Here is a 21,073-nt window from a genome sequence, read left to right on the forward strand (position 1 = left end):
TTCCAGTCAATATGAGATGTAGCAAACAGGAGTCTTTTCTTCTGGTTTTTTAGTGAAATCAGCGGTTTCTTTGCCGGGCGTTGAGAAAACAATTCGGCTTCAACAGCACGTCGTCTGATTGTTCGGTCCGATACAGGCAGCTCTAATTGCTTTTGTATCTCGACTGAGGATATCCAGGGATCCATCTTGACGGATCTGACGATCATAGAATCCTCTCTAGAAGTGGTGGAATGCAGTCTTCCACCTTTGTTATCTGCTGCCAACTTCCCCGTAGAACGATATTTGGAACATAGTCTTGATACGGTCCATTTTTTCACGCGATATTTATCACAAATACTTTTTTGTAGCATTCTACTTACGTAATCGTCAATAATTTTCTTTCTTAGTTCCAATCAAAGACTGTCGGGAGCCGTTTTTGCACTTGAAGTCATAAAAATAATAAAAATAAATAATCACGCTTCTCAAGGCTTACCGTGTTACATTTATCTTGTGATGATACAATAATGCTCTGTGGAACACAACGTCTTGGTTGGATGTGGACTGTATTGATGTAATGAAACACTTGTTTTATTTTACTTCTTGTATTAATGTTCTTTGATAAAACTCACTTCGATAAACTGTCTTGATAATACTGACTGATTGACTTCCATATACTGACTGAATTACATGTCGATTTACATGTCTCTTATATAGTAAAATGAACCTGTGTGAACCTGTTCTGGAAGATTCCAGATGCTTCTTTTCGATGCTTCTGGATGCTTCTGAATGTTTCTGGATACTTCTGGATGCTACTGGATGTTTCCAGATGCTTCTTCTGGAAACTTCTGGAAGCTTCTGCATGCTTCTGGAAACTTCCGGATACTTCCTTTAATTATTAAAAAAGTTCCGTGACGTTGACACGGACCAGACTTAAGAAAATGAAACAAACCAAAAAAGTTGCACTTGTTTTGTCCACTGCAAAATGGCACTTGTCAACGAAATTCTGCCTGTGTGCTGTCACCTGTCAGCTTATTGCTCATCTCATGGCATGCTATGACTCCAGACTCCTGAACTGTTTGCTGTGGTAGTATAGTTCGTTTCGTTTTTAAGACATGTAAAATTAGGAACACTTTTTAGCATTGTTCGATGTAGGTTGCAAATGTTTTGTCCAATACTGTATATATATATATATATATATATATATATATATATATATATATATATATATATATATATATATATATATATATATATATAACATTTTACTTTAAAGGTAATAAAAAACTTACGAGACATGGTTTGTGTTCTATTTTTTTATCCAGAAAATCTTTGTATTTAGTGAAGAACAAACTGTATTTTTTTCCACATTTGTTAAAGTTTTTTATCAACTCAAAAGCCAGTCTTCGAAAAAATTTTAAACTAACTGTACAGCCAGCATTATTTAGTGCAAACTTAGACTGCGAAAATTTGGCACAGGCTTTAAAATTTTTTCTTAAGAATATATGCCTTTGGGGAAAATGTATGTGTTAAAAGTTGACGAAGAGTGAATGTATTTTGATAATTTATAAAAACCATCGCAAGGTAAAACTGTGTAATTGCTTGACGGAAATTTTATTTTTTTAAAAATGATTTTAAAGCATGAGGTCATAGAGGTCGCCTGAATACTTTTGCATGGCAGTAAAGTCAATTCGCAGTAGCTATATTTTTTTCAAAAAAAACGAGGCGACCTCAATAATCACATGCTTAAATCAATCAATGTTTAAGAAATCAAAAAATCGGCAAAAAAATGCTATGCAAAAACCTTTTTTTTCTATTTCTAATTTTACATTCAATTAAATATATGATTATTTTAATTTCGCATAAAAATAATAGAGGGTTTTAACAAAAATGCGAGTTTTTTAAAACCTTGAAAAAACCCTTAAAATATCAAAAGTTTAAAAAAACTAAAGTTAATTTTTTTTATAGAGAATTAAAAACTAAATGCAAAATAAAAAAAACTTAAAAAGTTTAAATACGAAAAATTACTAAAAAATATGTACAAAATCCTGTTTCCGTTAAGCGTAGCGTAGTGCAGCGTTTAAATTTTCTTATAAATTTAGCTGAACTCTAATAAGCTTCTCCAATAACAAATTCAAAACAGTTCTACGTTTAATTTTGTTCTACAAAAATATTTCTGTTAAGCGTTCTATTTTTTAAAAATCTGAACAATGAACAAAAATCTACAATATGGTTATCTTGTTTTAATGAGTCCGTTATAAAATAAAGTAAATGCTGTATGTTTAGATAAATAAAATATATATTATATATTTAGATAAATATAATATGTTATATGTTTTAAAAAGGATTTACAGTAGTTTTTGTAGTTTTATTGTCATATCAAGTATTTTGGTAGTTTTATTGTCCTATCAAGTATTTTGGTAGTTTTATTGTCTTATAAAGTATTTTAAGTGATATTAATGTTTTAATTTTTTTTTACTGGTGTTAAAAAATTATGAATATCAGTAAAAAATAATATAAATAGTTTACTTAAGTTTTTTTTTTTTTTTAAATGCTGTCTTTTTATTTACAGGTGATGTTGCTACGAAGGGAAATATCATTCCATTAACAAAAGATCTTTATTTACCAATATTAAAAAATCTCGCTTTAGAAAACATAAAATGGACTACAAAATCAACGTTTCATTGAAAATTAAAAGAAGTTCTTTAAAATCTTTTTTAAAAAAATTTATTCGCTAGTGAATGGACAAACAGCGTATCGCTAATGAATCATAATTTGTATCGCTAGTGAATCATATTTTGTATTCCTATTAATTGTAATATATTTATTTGTACTTTTTGACTAGAAATTTTTTATTAGTGTATCTGAAAGTTTAAACAAAAAATTTTTAGCGCACATAAGTAACTGTTAACCGTTATACCAGAAAGGTTCAATCGTTTATTTAAAAGCGGTGAGTTTTGAACTGTTTCTTTTGACTTATCAAAAGCTTTCAATAAAGTCAGGTCTTACTGTATATACCACACTACATACACCATACTAAGCATGCATTAGATTGAAGCAATGTGGCAAGGGCTATTACTTTTAATATATCAAAGGCTTTCAATAAAGTCTGGTCTTCTCCATACTAACCTTTATACGGTGTATCATGTAAAGTTTTATAAATAAAGAATCATTCATTTCTCACCAGTCGTTTTTTTTTTTCCAATAACTTTTGGGATACCGCAAAAGTTCTATCCTTAGTCTTAAAATTATTCCTCATTTGTGTAAATAATCTTTCTGATTATTTCTATAGGTCTCATGATACATACAGTTCTGCTTATGATAGATCAGTCTAAGTGAAAATCATCACTAGAATTTGCAGTGACTGATGAATTCTTACGAGGTGCAAACATAATTTTAAGTGCATTTAGGAAAAAATGTGATAAACAGGAAAAAATAAAAAAAAAGTTTATTATCTGTATGAAATGCAATAAAAATCAAAAATGAATTATTTAATGACCTAATAAAATTTTTTTTTTGCTTTAATCAAAAAAATCTTATTTAATTGGTGAGTTTCATATCGAATTGGTGAGTTCGTAACATCACTTAATGTAACTTAAAACGGCGAATTTGAAATAGCGTTTATGTCATTAAAATAAAATAAGGCTATTGGAGTTAATTGAATAAATAGAAATATTGTTATAGACTCTTTTGACGCTTTGAAAAGTATCCTTTTTAAAATTTGTAAAGCATCTATTGCTCAGAATTCCTTTCCAGACTCTCTAAGAGCAGCAGAAATAACTCTAATTTTTAAATCAAGCAATCGTACCAACCTGAAAAATAATCGTCCTATTTCAGTTCTTCTAGTTTTCTTTAAAATATTAGAAAGAATTATGTATAACAGAGTCTACATTTATTTTGTTGATTATAAACTATTAAATGATAATTAATTTGGCTTCCGGAGAATCCCGGGATACATAATTGGGTCCGCATTGTTTTTAATATAAATAAATGACCTTAACAAACCCAATAACTTAACCACTATAATTTTTACTGATGACACAAATTAACCATGAGTGAGACTAGGTTTTTTCAAACCGAGACGAGAAGTTAGTACTTCTCGTGAGACCGAGAACGAGACGAGAAATTTAACAATTTTTGAAAACAATTTGATTAAAATCCAAGTAAAAAAAAAAAAAATGTAAACATGGTTTTGACAAATAGACACAAATGACATTTGTCAAATGTAAACAACTTTTTCAAATATTAATTCAGAATTTTTTTGCCAAACTTTTTCAACAAGACAATGTTTTCTCTGATTGAGATGATTTGTTCTACTTTTTACGGGTGTAAGTTGTGTCTGGATGATCGGACGACATTTCCACCTGAGCTAAAAACTCTCTCTGATTTAGTTGAACTTGCTGGAATAACTAGAATTTGTCTCGCTAATGAAGAGAGTTCTGGCAATGTATTTGAATGCAATTTCCACCAATCAAGAATCGGAAAGTCTTTTTTGGCATCAGGGAGATATTCATACTGGCACATTTTGCTCAAAATAGGATTCAGTTCAGATGTTGGCTCTTGTGTTTCAAGTCTGACGTTTAACTTGCACTTCAGTTTTGAATTAGGGGACAAATTTGCTGAAAGGACTCTGGCAACAGGTTGGCATTCAACATTATCCTTAACCTGTGAGGCTAACCGTTCTTTTGTTGTTTGAAATTTTCTGAAGAGCTTCAAGTGAAGTCCCTTTAGAGCAGGATTTAAGTAGTTTGCTGCAGCACTCAATAAGCTTCCAGTGTGACAAAGAGCAAATCTTTTCTCAATGCAGCTTTTCAAGCTTTTTGCATACAAGACGCCGTAGCCATTTTTTCCATCCGTCTCATTGATCAATTTTGTCATGGATTAAATAAAGAGAATCGGCGACAGTGTTAATTTTTGGAATAGACTCAGCCGACCACGTTTCTGTAGCTTCTTTAAGTGGTGCCAAAATTTCTACTGCTCCCTCGATTAATTTCCACTGTGATGCACAGATGGTCTTTGAAGAAAAAATATATTCATTTGCACATAAGCTGATAATTGCACTCTTTAGATGTAGGACAGAAGCCATGCAATCCAGTTCACTATTTAATCTTGTCTCAACAGATTGGCGTAACTGTCTGAAATTGATTCCTTGAGCGTCTGATTCTGATTCAAGCAACTCAGCTGCAACTGTTGACTGGTGAGTTAAAGAAGCCAAATCTTTGCATGTTTGCAACGCATCATCCATTCCAGCAGTCATTCCAAATGAGTCTCGAACTGCACATTGCAAAATATGATTGTTGCACAAGTATTGGTCTTTCCTTCAATTAAGATACCTGTGTGTCTACCTGGGAACTGTTGGACATGGGGTGTGTCCAGTGATGTAGTCTCCAATTTTCGTCAATAGCATGAAAAGTCCAAGAGATGTAGCTGTCCTGAGCTCTAGAAGTCCAAAGGTCAGAAGTAAATGCAGCTATTTTTAGATTTGGCGTAATCTCCGTTATTATGCTCTTCATTCCAGCTTGAACTTCTCTTGACCGAATTAAAAGCTTTCTTGAATATGTCTGTGATGAAGGCTCAGTTTAGGGTTTGCAATGTCAAACCATTTCTTGAAACCTCTTCCTTCGACTGCTGAAAAGGATGCCAGATCAGTGCAAAAGTAATCCACCATTGCAGAGTCAAACTGTTTTTGAATGGAATTGTCTTTGTCATATTTCGACTTTGTTTCAAGCATTTCGACCATGGTTCGTTGTTTCTTTTTAGGAGGAGGAAGAAGAGAGTCGTCAGTTTTTTCAGAATACTCAACGTAATCTTGGCTGTGTTTTTTTTTCGAGGTGACGATGAAGTCCGCTTGTGTTTCCATCTTTTGTTTTCAAAGACTTTTTGCACGCCTTGCATTCAGCACCGTCACTTGTTTTTTGAAAATATCTCCAGATTTTGTTTTTTTTTTGGTGACATTTTTGATCGTTGAAATGAGGCAAGAGTATTTCTTTTCAATATGAGCAATATGTGTCAAGTTGAATTCCACTGGTCAACTAATGAAATTAAGTCGAAAGTGTGCCATTTTATACTTTATTTTTTTTGTATATAAAATCTAATTAAAAATATTTAAAATCTAATTAAATTTTAAAAAAAAAATCTAATTAAAAAATCTAATTAAAAATCTAATTGAAAATTTAATTTGTTTTTGTCAAAAAAAATTAAATTTTTAATTAGATTTATTAATATCACGGAATCAAAATATTAATTAATTAAAAAAACAAATTATTAAGCAATTTGTAATAATTTTTAATTTGGAAAATAATATAATATTTAAGTCTCGTTCTACTTCTCGCGAGAATTTTCTATTTCTCGTTTCTCACGAGAAGTCCCATTTCTCACGAGAAACGAGAACGAGACGAGATCTCGCTCATGGTTAACATTGCAACAACATTGGCAAATAATATCAAGGGGTCGCGGAATCATCGGAATCATTCGGGAATTCAGTCATCGGTTGTCGGAAAGGTTGGGATTTATTTGATCACTGAATAATTTAATCCATATCTATATAGGCTTTACTCGTGTATATGCAAATGAAGTATATTAAATACGTACAATTAGGAATGAAACGTTAATCTTTTAATAATAAACTAGACAGTGGTTTTCATAAATTTAGACGCACTCATATTTGAGAATAGAAATTTTTAGTTTTTTAATGGTAAAACAATAGCGAAAAAAGATTTCGGCTTAGCTTTTTTTCAATTTATTAGATAAATACATACAGAATACAAAATTTTAAAAAAATTTACAAAAAAAAGACAAATACTAAGTAATAATTAGGTACAACTATACGGTATTAAAAAAAAAAGACTAAAAATATTATTCATAAATTTAGACGCACAATACATTAGGAGGCGTAATTTATGAACCTATCAATATTTTGTGTATCCGTCTTTTGCTTTAATACAACTAAGAACTCTTCTTGGCATAGACTCAACAAGGTTTTTGCACATCGCTTCTGGGACCCTATACCAGGTCTCCTTAAGGACGTCCTTCAGCTGGCCAAGTGTGGAAATTTTTGCCAATTCACGGTCAATGTTTTATCATTGAGCATAAGCAGGTCAATTCATGGAATTAGGTTGTTTTCCAGTATTTCTACGAATATGCCGGAGTTGATTCTTCCGGTATATGTTTGGCACATACCAACACCTTTGTAATTGAAGCATGAACAGATTCCTATCGAGCCTCCTCTACTTTGTACAGTCGGTCTAATGTACCTGGCGTAATACTTTTCGTGAGCCATTCTTTTGACTGTTATGTTAGATTTGCAATTGATAAGCTCAAAGTTACTCTCATCAATCCACATAATGTTTTTCCATTGTTCTATTGTCCAGTACCTTCTTTCACGTCACCATTTTAGACTCCTTTGTTTATCATATGGACGCGGTTTCTTCAAAGCAGAGTAGACTCCAATCTTGTATTTGATAAGTATTCGGCAAACTGTGCTTTGAGAAATAGATGTATTTCGCGTTGTATTAAATTCTGTGATCAATTCTTTGTAAATAATTCTTGGATTAGCTCTGACAGCTCTAAAAAGGGCACTATCGTTCTTTCTGGTGGTTGACAAGGGTCTACCTGGCCTCGCTTTCTCGCTGGCACCACCAGTGTGAAGAAAGTTTTGCTTCGTTGTCCGAACGCATTTCTCAGAAAACTCCAATTAACCTTGTAATTTTTCTATTACTTTTGGTTCCTTCTTTGATGTGAGCAATAATTTGCTATCTTTCACCTTGAGTGATACGTCTTACGTACGTCATACGTCTTACCTACGTCATACGTCTTACGTACGTCATACGTCTTTTGCCCATTTTTCGCGCCTTTTTAGTGCAAAACTAACTTAACCTTTGTTTATTTATTAAATAATGATTAACTGGTAAGTCATATTTATATAAGGTTTTTGACAAAATCAATCAATTTAGGCCTATTAATGAGACATATGGGAAAAAACTACTAATTAACAATCAATTAACAAGATATAAGACTTTTTTGATTGTGCGTCTAAATTTATGAATAAAATAAAATCAAGCTTATCAATTATAATAAGTTTAAAACAAGAAAAAAAGAGATTTGTAACTTCAACTAACTAAAAACGTTATTAAAAGTAAATTTACCAATGATTCACATCTTTTCATTTAAAATGAATACATATTTATATTAGTACCTGGGAGAACATACAAAGTTGCAGGAAATACAGGGACATGCATGGTTGTGCAGTTAGAGTTAAAATTAATTGGAGATTCTTGTCTCTAAACTTTAAAATCAGATATTCAAGACTTTTGTTATAAAAATGCTTCGGTTAACCAAAGATAAAAGATAAGATACTAATACCCCGATAGCTGGTTGGGTAAGACCAAAGACTTTATTTATGATTAAATAAGTGAATCAATGATAGATGACGTTTTTTTTAATGATAGATGTTGTTGTTTTATTAAAATTTATGAATTAAACTCATTTCATAAATGTGCTCTTGAAATACTTAATCAAAATTATTATAAGCTTTATCAGCATTTTTTTTTAAGACAGCTTTTCAATCTGTGGATGATAAAAGGTTTTTAAAATTAATGATGGAAGCGTTGTTAACTTTTTAAAACTTTTACTTTTTCGAAAATTTGATAAATGTATGCGATATCTGTTATAAATATTTAGATTTCTATGTTAAAAAAATCGCCAGCTAGAATTTTATCTAATGAATTGGATCTTTTGTAACTCAAGGTGATTTTTTATAGTTGAAGGGAAACTGTTTTGATATACAACATTATGAAATAGCAGCCGTGGTTTAGAGCGCTTGCTTTTCAAGCATAAGATGCCGGGTTCAAAGCGAGCTCTAGGCATATTTCGCGCCATTGGTAAGGAAGGAGGCCTAAACATCCTAATTAAATGCTCTTCTGCAGTTCTCAGTGACAAGGAGATCTAGGAGAACCTAAAACAAAAAAAATTCTAAACGTTTTTGTTTTCAACACAATCAGCACGTTCAAATTAAAATGTGCGGAAACTCTCCTATTCTCTCTGTTTGCTTATTCATCTTTTTTTTTTTCTACAAGTATGCCATATAAAGATACATTTTTAAATTGAAAAGGAAAATGTACATACAAAACTATTGCGTATCAGGTTACTAAAAATACATTAACAAAATATGAATACAAATTTTAATACAAACTTTGGTATAATAACTATTATAATACAATAAAAGTGGAAAAAGAATTATATATTATATAATTATTTTTCCAAGATATAATACCTAAAAAAGAAAGACGGGTTTTAGTTTTTTTAATATAATGGTTACGGAAACTATTTGATAGCAAATTATAACGTGGGGAAAATGACAAAAATATAACTAAAAGGAATTCGGTAGCATGTCGTTTTTAAATTTGAACGTAAAAATAAGAATTTGATATAACTTTTAATATACAGCTTGATATAAATTTTTTTCTTTGTTATATTAAGTTAAATTAACTTAATTGATCAATTAATTAAATTATTTAATTATGTTATTAAATTAAGTTTTCCAAGATGTAGATAGCAGTTTGACACCAACCCCTAAAAAGTTTTTCACACCTTACGTATGTGGTGTTTACTAATAGAAGTCTTTAAAAAAGTACCTAGTTTTCAACCGACTTGCGGTTTGAAGCTATCAAACCGCGAATACTTAGAAAGCTTTTTACACCTTACCTAAATGGCGAATACTAATCGAGGTCTTTATTTTTTTTTAAAGTGCTTTATTATACTGAACTTTTTACCCCATCCCTTGAGAATCTTTTACGCTTTTTTCTTCACAAGCTTTTACAGGTACAATAAACTTTTCACGTCTGAAATTTTTACAGTTGCTAAAAACCTTTCAGGTCTGGTATTTTTACAGGCACAAAAAACATTTCACGTTAGTAATAATTTTAGGTCAGCAGATTTTTTACTGGCACAAAATATTTTTCACATCGGAAAATATTATATCGCTGCACAGTGGGCCAGAATTGTCTAAAATTGGCAAAACTAATTATGGATTAAATATACCATATGATACATGTTTACAGTGGTTTTTGGAAAAGGATTTTATTTTTGGGCTTCATTTTGATTTTTTAAAAATCATGGGGTGTCTCGATATTTTTAAAATTAGATGGGACATGTTGTATATCTAAATATAGGAAACTGCGGTTAGGGAATTCAAATGTAGGCATATTCGGTCTTTAGAAGTGGTCATGAACACTCAAATGATCATTTTAATGGTGGTTAAAGCTGATTCTGTAATGACCCGATGTTTTTTATAATTAGATGGGACATGTTGTGTACCTAAATATAGGTAATTGCGGTCAGGGAATTTGAAACTGGGCATATTCGGTTTTCAGGAGTGGTCATGACCCCTCAGGTGATCATTTTAGGGGTGGTCAATGGTGATCCTGGAATATGATGGAATACGATGATTATCTATATTTAGAAATTGTATGTCTAAATATTGGCAATTGAAATCAGGAAAATCAGATTCGGCCATATATTGTCTCGAGGAGTGGTTATGATCGCATAAGTGAATATAAACAAATAACGTTCTATAAAATTTAATTTATAAACATATTTTTTTAAATTTATATATGAGTCTAGGTGATGACATAAATCATACACTAGTACATCAAAATAAATCATACACTACTACATCAAAAGACCCTTGGTCTCCTCAAGTTGAATGGAGTCTTTGAATTTTCCCTGACTCCTCCTTATTCTGGACATCTTAGTTACGTAGCTGCCAAGCATTTTCATCATAAGACCATAGTTTGTTTGAGGCCTGGAGAATTTCATTGTGCTCCCAGTTCTTTTAGTGTAAAACATTATTATTTGGGTGTATGAAATGAAAATTAATTACGAAATTTTCATAATTAATTTACTGTTTTTCCATTTAATGAGCGTCATTTAAATGAACAATACACATTTGACACATTTAAAGTACAATTTTCTTGATGAAAACGGCATTTTAGAAAAGTTATTTAGAAGTCATTTTAATTAAAAGTACTAGATGGTGCAGTTTTCTCGCTTTCAACGAGAAATTAAAAATCTTTTTTCTCGTAAACAAATTAATTTCTCTTTACTAAACTAAAAACTTCTTTTACATAAATAAAAACTTTTTGCATACAAAAAATATTTATTTATTTATTAACTTTTAATTTGCTGATTAAACAATATTACAACTTTTCATATAAAATAAATAACATAAACAGTATATATATACAGTTATAATCAGTCAGAGACTCAAAGAAGGTAATGATGATGCGCTTATCATCACAACCTTTTTTATAGAGCCCCCATAGTCAGTCACTCATAAATAAAAAATAAAAAAAAAACAATTTAATTTTTTAAAGTAAAATAAAAATTCAATAAGCAAAGCTCTTTTTTTTTTAGTGTAAAAAATTTTAAATAGGTGATAGTAAATACAAATAATAAATATTCTCTTTAGTGACGGATCCAGCATTTTTTGGTTTTTGAGACATCGAGCAAACTCCAAACATTTGTATGTTTAATTTCTTTCTTAAATTTTAATAAAGGAGTCGTCCTTAAATTTTAGATGGGTTGGGGAGGGGGGTAAGTGGGAATAATTTTTATACGACTCTATATTTTTCTATTAAACTTTGTGGTGAACGGACGCGTTTTTTTTTGGAGTGATAAAAAACAAAAATAAAAAGTTTCGTAGATATTATTTTTACGAAACATTATTTATCTAATGGCTAAATCGGATGAATTTGTTTTCATTGTTATGATGAGGGAAATGCTGAATCTACAAAAAGAAACGATTTTATCTTTTTTTCGTGAAACTATTTCAAGCGTGAATCAAAAGTTTGATAATTTTCAAACAAGTTTTCAAGATGTTCGTCGCGAACTAGACGAAATAAAATCGGGATTGAATTTTGTTGGTGGCGTATACGAAGACAAAGTTAAGCAGTAGGAGAAAAAATAAATAAGGTTTGTGAAGATTTAACAAATGTCAGAAAAATGTAGGAAAAAATATCTTCGGACAATACCGAACTAAAACTAAAGAGCGTAGATAATGAAGATAAAAGCAGGCGAAATATCTTACGAATCAATAGGGTAGTTAAAATAAACGAAGAAAAAGATTGGGATATAACAAAATAAAAAATAAAGAAACTTTTTAACATACAACTTGGAATAGAAGAGATATTAATATTGAACGAGCCCATCGAGTAGGGCTTGTTAAAGTTGAACAAGCTTGAACAATTAAAGCTTCGTTTAATTAAGTCTTCCTAGTCACGAACCTAAAGCTTCGTGATTATGAAGATAAAAAAGTAATCTTAGAAAAAGCAATGAAATTAAAAGGAAGCAATATCTTTATAAATGAAGATTAAAGTTTTACGATTCGAAAAATACGAAAAGAACTTTTAGAGCAGGTCAAGATAAAATGGTCATTACGCTAAAGTCGTGTAAAATAAACTTATTGTTCATGAATTTAAAGAAAACATCCACAAAGTAATTGTTTATTCGACGCACGGAAATAAAAAAATTTACTACAGCGCAGCTGGTTGTTTGGCGCACAGAAACGAATAAGATTTTTTTAAAGTTTTGATTTAATTCATTGTTTTTATCTACGGATATAATTTTTGATCTTTTTAATTATTCGTTAAAAATAACTAAGCATTTTGAAAATTTAAAATCTTTTGAAGGTAAATTTTTAAATAACCTGTGTCTGAAGAAAATATAAATATTTTTCAAGAAACCCAAATGAGTTTAATTGACGGTGGTATATTGATATACGGTGATATATGGTATATTGATATATGGTATATTGATATACAATATACGGTTGTATATTGATCCTTTTGATTTTAAAATAATAAACGATCATTGTTCTTTTTCAGTTTCGCATATAAACATTACAAGCATGCAGCAAAATTTGAGAAACTAAAAGAATTTTTAAATATTATAAATTACACGTTCGACGTCATAGCTCTTTCAGAGACTTAGCATGATTTTGAAAATTCTCTTGAATTAAATTCTACTTTTAATTTGCCATTTTATAAACTTATTAGTCAAACAAAAGAAAGTGGAAAAAAAGGTGAAGGGTTATGGCTCTATGTCTCAAAAAAGCGTGAATTTAAAGTAAAAAACATATTATGGTTCTCAAACGATTAATATGAAAGCCTTTTCATTGAAATTATAAATAAAAAAATTCGAAATATTTTAATTGGATGCGTTTATCGTCCACCAAATGGTAAAATCAAATTATTTGAAACTTTTACCAAAAATACAATTGAAAAAATTGATAAAGAAAATAAAACTTTATACGTTATTGGAGACATGAACCTTGATGCTCTAACTTATTCAAAGTTTCCCAAAACAAATACCTTTTTTGATATGCTTCTTAAATTTAATGTCTTGTCAGCAATTAATGTCAAAAACCTCAGCAACGGCATTAGACAATATTTTAATTAATAATTACCTGGAAATGGAATTTATAACGGGATATTTATGACTGATATTAGCGATCACTTTCTGATATTTATAAACGTAAGAAATTTAAAAACCATGTCTGACTGTGAACCAAAAGTTATAAATTTGAAAAAACGCAATCTTAAAACAAGTAATACTAATCAATTATTAATTAGACTAAAACAAGAAACGTGGTCCAACGTGTATAGATGTCATGATATTAACGAAGCTTTCAATAATTTTTTAGATATATTCCTAGATCGCTATAATAAAACCTGTCCTCAAGAGAACATACAAATTAAGACAAAAGCAGTTGCCAATCCGTGGATGGATAAATCACTGATAAAAAAATAAATTCAACATCTTTACCAAAAAGGATTATTATTAACAACACTGACATATTCCGTAAAAAACAAATCTCGGAAAAATTTAACAAATATTTCATAAATATTGTTCCTAATCTTGCTCATAAAATAAGCCCAACATCTGATTCATCTAAAAACTACCTAAAACCCGCAAATAATGCTATCATGTATGATAATGAATTCAACTATAAAGAATTCGAAGTAGCCCTTTCCTTTTTAATAAAAAGAAAGCACCAGGGTTTGATGAAATAACTAGCGATTGAGTTATCTTCAATAAAATCAGTCTAAGAAGACCTCTCGATATACTTAAATACTCGATATACTTAAGATCGATATACTTAAGCTCTCAATAACTACGGGTATTTTCCATAATGTACTGGAATTAGCAAAAGTAATTCCTATTTTTAAATGTAATGAACATGTAGACAATAACCAATTATAGATCTATATCAATACTTTCTGTAACTTTAAAACTTTTCAAACGTGAAATTTATAATAGAATCTATAATCACTTCGCTAGTAACACATTATTTTACCCAAACCAGTTTGGATTTCAAAAAACCTCTCAACAGAGCATGCAATCATTGAATTAGTTAATCAAATAACTGATGGTTTTAAACAAAACAAATTTTTTCTAACAAAATAAATTTACTCTAAACAAAACAAATTTACTTTATTTATTGACTTATCAAAAGCTTTTGACACAGTTGACCATTGCATCATATTAGATAAACTAAAGCACTATGGTATAATTGATAAAACTTACAATTGGATTAAAAGTTATCTTACCGATAGAAAACAATAAGTGTGTAATATACAATCTGGAGTTTTAAATGTTTTATGTGGAGTCCCTCAAGGATTTATCCTTGGTCCACTCCTATTTTTAATTTATATAAATGATTTTTGCAATGCATCTTTAAAACTTAATTCAGTCATGTTTGCTGATGATACAAATCTATTTGTTACTAACAATGATATCAAGAAATTATACTTAAATATGAATATTGAACTAAATGAAGTAAATAATTGGTTTAGGGCTCTCACTTAACTCAAAACAAACTCTCACTTAACTCAGAGAAAACAAACTCTCACTTAGCTCAGAGGAAACTAGCTCTCACTTAACTCAGAGAATAACAAACTCTCACTTAACTCAGAGAAAACAAACTATAAATTATTCCATAAAAAAATACAAGAAGAAAACCTTCCTCTTAAGTTGCCTGACCTTATCTTAAATGATAACTTAATTAAAAAACAAGCCAGTACTAGATTCTTAGGAGTTTTTGTTGATGAGAATTTATCCTGGCTTCCTCAAATAAGATATATTCAATTTAAAATCACTAATATAATTGGTATGATGTATCGAGTTTGCTCATATATTATTAAACAAAGTCTCAAATTAATATATTTTAGACTAGTTCATTGCTTCATCAGCTATGCAAACATAACATGGGCGAATACGCAACCATCAAAACTTAAAAAAATTTATAGTCTACAAAAACATGCGAGCAGAATCATTTACTCTAAAAATAAGCGTGAACACGCCAAACCTATAATGAAAGATATGAAAATGGTGGACGTTTATGAAATAAATATCTATAAGCATTTAATTTTTATGTATCGATTCAATAATAATCTCTCTCCTGCTAACTTTAATAACAAGTTTGAAATAAACATAAATGGAAACTATTATCTAAGAGCAAATATAAGTAACTTATATAAACTGCCTTAAAGCTTTAATAAATATACTGAATATAGCATTGCATATCGAGGACCAAATATATGGAGTAGTTATCAAAAAGGATTCAAATGTATGGCAAAGTCATTAAGTTCATTTAAGTTTCTAATAAAAAAGGAAATTTTTAAAATTTGAGAATCATTTGTACTTAAAGGGATCACCAAGTAATTTTAATTATTTTAGTATTTATTTTATTTGATCTTTTTTTGATTTACCAATTAGCGAAGCAGTTTTATAATGCTGATACTACTCTAAATTATATAAAAAGTTAAGATGGTTTCTATTCAAGCTATTTTAAACGACTAGTACGTTAGAACAAGACAACATTTATTAATTAACATGCAAAGCAATTAGGAAAACCATCTCCACTGTTTGGGTGTGATGGCTCGTCACATTGGTAACTCAATACAAATTGCTAAGACCAAACAACCGGGACCAGTACCGTTGGTATTAGTACTTAATTCTTGACAGTAAAATCTTGTCAATAAGCACCGTTTTTGTATATATTTTATATACACCGTTTTTGTATATAAACTTTTCGTTTTTACAATGATCTTCATAAAATAAAGAGTTAAACAGACAAGGGCTCAAAGAAGATGAAAATGACTATACGTCATCGCAATCTTTTCATAGAGCCCCTGTATACATTTTAAATATAATAAAGATATTAAATTAAAAACCCTGGCTAATGCTGAATAAAGTACTGTTTGAACAGGTTATAACGATATATTTCAGAGAATCATAATTGAAGTTGAGGTTAACAATCCAGGTGCTCAGTGTTGCATTTAGCTATTCTCTGCTAAATCTCCATGTTTTTTAAAAAGGGGCTGTAAACCAGGTTGATGTGAGAGTTTTTACTTCTTTTGTAAGAACCTCATAAAGCAAGTTAAAGTTAATAATTGTATAAGTAACGGCTGCTCCTGTATCTGTACTGATGATAACCTGCAAAGAACCTCTTGAGGTCATTATTTCAAATTCAAGAGGTGAACAGTACTTGCTTGGGTTCCGTCTATATGGGGTTGACAATACAGCGTTAGGATCTGAGCCTGATAATGCAGTAACAATTTTTATTCAACGCTATTGCAAGCGCAGGCGTTATGTTAAATTGAAAACACATGCAAAATAAAGATAGCTGATGTATATTATTTATTTCTAATTCCCGCTTCTTTTTTTTTTAATCATATTCTTCTAATATGAAGTGAAAGATTTTCCTATTAGTATATTACATTCTACTTTAATACATAACTTTAAATTTTTCAATTTAATTTAGAATTTAAATTTTTTTCAAAAGAAATGATAAAATTTATTATTCTTATTTTTAAATTAGTCTTATTATTTTAACATTAATTGTGAAAAATTGTGAAAGAAAAGTGAAAGGATAAAACATTACAACAACAACAACTCACCTGTCTAACTCTGTTCCCTAGATGCTGAAAAAGCATTTGACAGCTGTAGCTGGGACATTCTATTTGAGAAACTATACGACAATAAAAAATTACCGCTTTATATTATTAATGTCATATCGTCATAGTATCATGAAAGCAGTGCTTCTGTCACTTATCTAGGATGCAAATCAAATCCATTTTATCTAACACAAGGAGTGAGACAAGGATCGATTCTGTCTCCTCGCCTGTATGATATATATACTCAAAGCCTACTTAAAACCAAACAAAATGAAAGTATCGTAGAGACATCAATTTATGGAAATTACACAGATGTTGTAGCACACGCTGATGACATCATACTTCTTAGTTCTACCCTGTCTGGAATTAAAAAGCTTATAGCAGCTTGTAATATATACATTAACGCAAATTGTATAAAGTTGAATGCTAATAAGACTGAGTTCTTGTTCACCCAAAAAAAACAGATTGCAAACTGCACGATAACAGTCAACCACCAACAAATAAAACTGGATGATAAACTTAATCATCTAGGTTTTATATGGGATACTAAAAGCTCTTCTTTTGCCTCACTTAATCGTTCAAATATTGATGATAGAATATCAAAATTCAGAGCAATAATTCAAGCTCTTATTTTTCTAGATTTCAAGAAATCAAGCAATAATTCAGTCTGGAATCCGCTTTGCTCATCCAAGTTCCAGCTATATAAAACATCGGCGGTTCCGGTACTTACGTATGGTCTTGAACTTTGCAATTATAAAGACGTATTTATGCAAAAGCTTGATATAATAGGAAGGAGTGCACATAAGTCACTTTTTAATGTTTACAAACACAGCAAAAATTATATTCATTATTTGTTTTACATTCAAGATGTATCAACAATTGTAAAGAAAAACAAGATAAACTTATTTACTCGCATATTTGCTAATAAAACAACCTTTGGTAATACAAGTTTGCAGTTTAAAAACCAAACCGCTGAGCACCCTTTTCTAGATGATGTCATAGGTTTATGCAATCGAAATGAACTAAATCTAGAAAACTTGATGCAAAAAAAACTTTAAAAATTAAAAAAAAAATTAAATTTTTAAATTTAAATTTAAAAAAAGGATATCGTCTGCCCTATACCAACGCAGCCGAAGCAGCTTCTTCTTTTCAAGTCGAGTTCTCAAAGATGGTAATTTTGAAAAAAATTTCTCAAGGATTTTTGAGACTGGTTGACACAAAAATAATGTGTAAAAAATAGAACCCGCTAAATAACAGGTGGAAGCTGAACAAAAGCTGTCTGAGCAACAGTTGGTAATAATAATAAAGGTTGGTAATGATAATAAGCTGGGGCGAATTATCTTTTGTATAAAATAGAATAATGCTGCAAAAGTCCCTTACCCGACGACTATGTACTTAAATGTGTCAGGATCTAGAGACAAATTATTGGAAATTTTTTTAAATTATTTTTTCAAAACGCTTTTGAGCTTCTTCTTTTTTTAGAAGTTCTTTTTTACTTTTTTTCGTTCTGTAAATTGGTTATTAAACTTACTTGATCACCACTCATATTTTCAACCTCTTGGTGAGTTAATCTTCTACTAAGAAGCTTTGGACTGTTGCCTTCTGAAATACAAGCGCATAATCATGATCTATATAAAGTAAATGAGCTGTCCTACTCTATAAAGGACACGTCCTCTATAGCATCGTTACCACTTGACGTTAAATCTTTTAAAACGCTCTTCATAGTTTTTCTTCTCTTATAGCAAAATGTTTATTGTCTCCAAATATATGCAAACACATAGGTGAAAATAAAAAGAGAATTTATATCTGTGAGTATATCACTCATAGTAACTTGATTCTTTTCTGAACGTGATTAGATAATAAATGTATCAATACTGCGGCAAATAGTCAAGATGTTAGATGGTTTTGTATTTCTTCTACCTTATTATCTTTTACAAGTTGACCAGTTTCTTCGATAATCATTTTAAAACTAGATTGATCTTTTAAAGGAAATATATGAACACAAAGCTAGTCTTGAACAATAATTGGTATGCCCGTGTACCTCTAATTAAATGAAAGCTAGTGCTTTACCTGGTGGAAAGTATGTTAATATTGAAATTTTTGTTAACGATCTACGAGAATCAATCTCGCTTTTACAGATATAGTCAACAAAAATAAAAATACAATGTCCATTGCGTTCTTAAACTAATAAGTTGAACGCATGGACACCACACCGATTAATCCAAAATGTTGGTACCATATGAAATCGCTTATTAATAGTTTGGTTGCTACTCAAATATGTTTCCTTACTGTCAACCGTTGGAAAAATTAGGATAATAATTACTGTTGACTAGGGAAAAGTCTATACCATTTTTTTCCTTATTTTTTTGGCCCGACGTTAAGGAGAAGGTCTGTAATCGAGTTTAATATACTTTTAAAGAAAAGATTTTTTACGGTAATATATTATCATATCTTAAAATAAACATTGACCCACCTCCAGCACCTATACCATTAATTGTTGACACCTGACAGGTCACAGACACGGTGAGAGCAAATAATATCAAAGGGATTAAATAATTTTGTATTAGCTTTATTGTAACTGAACGATTGCTCATTCACATCGATTTCTTAAAAAATCTTGCAGTATGTTTAATGATCAATACCTGATGGTTGTGAAACTTTTAGGGTTTGACAATGATTTGTTTAAAATTGATTGCATTGACTTCTTTAAAATTTATTGAGAATCAACTTCAATTTGGAGTGATGTTATTTCTTAACAAATAATTTAATATTTAATGTAAAAAATGTCATGAGGTGGATAAACCGGAGGCGATAGAAAGAACTATATGCCGTTCTTTCCATATCAAGAGCAGGACGCATATATGCGTCCTGTTTTTATTTCTGCTTGCAGGCAACACGACAGTTGATTATGGACGAAAAATGAATTCCGGCATCAATATTTCCTGTTTTAGGAAAAAGCTAAAAATAAATGAAATTGAGCAGTCGAAATGTTAAAGCTTGAAAAGAAAATGTCAGAATTTGTAATGAACTTGAAGAACTTTGCGACATTTCAGTAATAAATGAATATGAACAGCTGTTAATATCACAAAGAATAAAAATGGAAAAAAGATGAGGCATTTTAAGAAGATCAAAAGAATAGCAGAAAATGTCACATGACGTCAAGAAGCTATACTGAGCATGGATTTTTAGAGAAGTGTCTACAAAGTCAGTGAACTAGCTGATAGTGCTAACAAAGGAGATTAAAAAGTAACGGAGTTTATTCATTTAATCAAAAGAAAGATTTGCTTGACAAGCCACTCAAAGTATCAGCAAAGAATATTTCAGAAGTTACTGCATCTGTGGCAGACCGATGTTGTTTATCAGTTTGCCAAAGTTTCTATTTCTATGCACTTTGCGGAGTCAAATTTAATGACATTTCCATATCAGTATCAACAGTGTATCTTTAAAAACAATATGTGTGGTAGAAAAAAGTTCTGTCAATTAAAGCAGACCGAAGATAAACAAACCACAAAAGGCCATTTTGCACTGGAGTTCTAAGCTTTTTCTTTCAGACTTAGTTCTTATTGAAAAACGTGTAGCAGTTCTTATTAGCTAGCTTATAACGGGTTCTGATAAATTTATATACTGTGTATATTTTTTAAACTGTTGTTTATAAAGAAATTAACTTAAACTTATTGATGTACCATTAATTAAAGATTCAACAGATAAAATTTATTGTGAAGCGGCCGTAAAACTTGCGCAATGTTTTGGAAAATATTGTTGGTATATACTTTGATACAACAGCCACAAAACACAGGAAATAAAAAAGGAGAAGCAACTTTAATCAAAATTGAGTTAAAGAGACCTCTCAATTGGCTAGTATGTCACCATCATCATAACCAGTTACTCATCAAGCATGGATTTACTGCATTATGAGGAGATAGGTAAAGTCTAGATGAATTTTCAAGCCGAATTTTCAAGAATTGGTATTAATTACTCCAATTTTACTTTTTTTGAGTGGCCTACTGACATCAAATCAAAAATATTTAATCAAGCAAACTTAGTTTTGAATTAAAATCAGTAGACAGAATATTGAAAATTCACAAACTTGGTGCAATTTACAATGCAAGATTTACGGCACATTCTATATATTTTGAAAATGG

General features: G+C 30.2%; 1 protein-coding gene across 1 annotated transcript in view; it reads left to right on the forward strand.

Annotated features, from left to right (window-relative positions):
- Positions 1–2,824, forward strand: part of LOC100199926 (alpha-aminoadipic semialdehyde synthase, mitochondrial) — a 68,823-nt gene extending 65,999 nt beyond the window's left edge. The window contains exon 26 of the mRNA XM_065817294.1: positions 2,549–2,824. Within this exon, the coding sequence (XP_065673366.1) occupies positions 2,549–2,664 (116 nt within the window). The 3' untranslated portion in view covers positions 2,665–2,824. The remainder of the gene's footprint in view (positions 1–2,548) is intronic.
- The last annotated feature ends 18,249 nt before the right edge of the window (positions 2,825–21,073 follow it).

Source organism: Hydra vulgaris, chromosome 14 (genome assembly GCF_038396675.1).
Source record: "Hydra vulgaris chromosome 14, alternate assembly HydraT2T_AEP".
Taxonomy (NCBI): Eukaryota; Metazoa; Cnidaria; class Hydrozoa; order Anthoathecata; family Hydridae; genus Hydra; species Hydra vulgaris.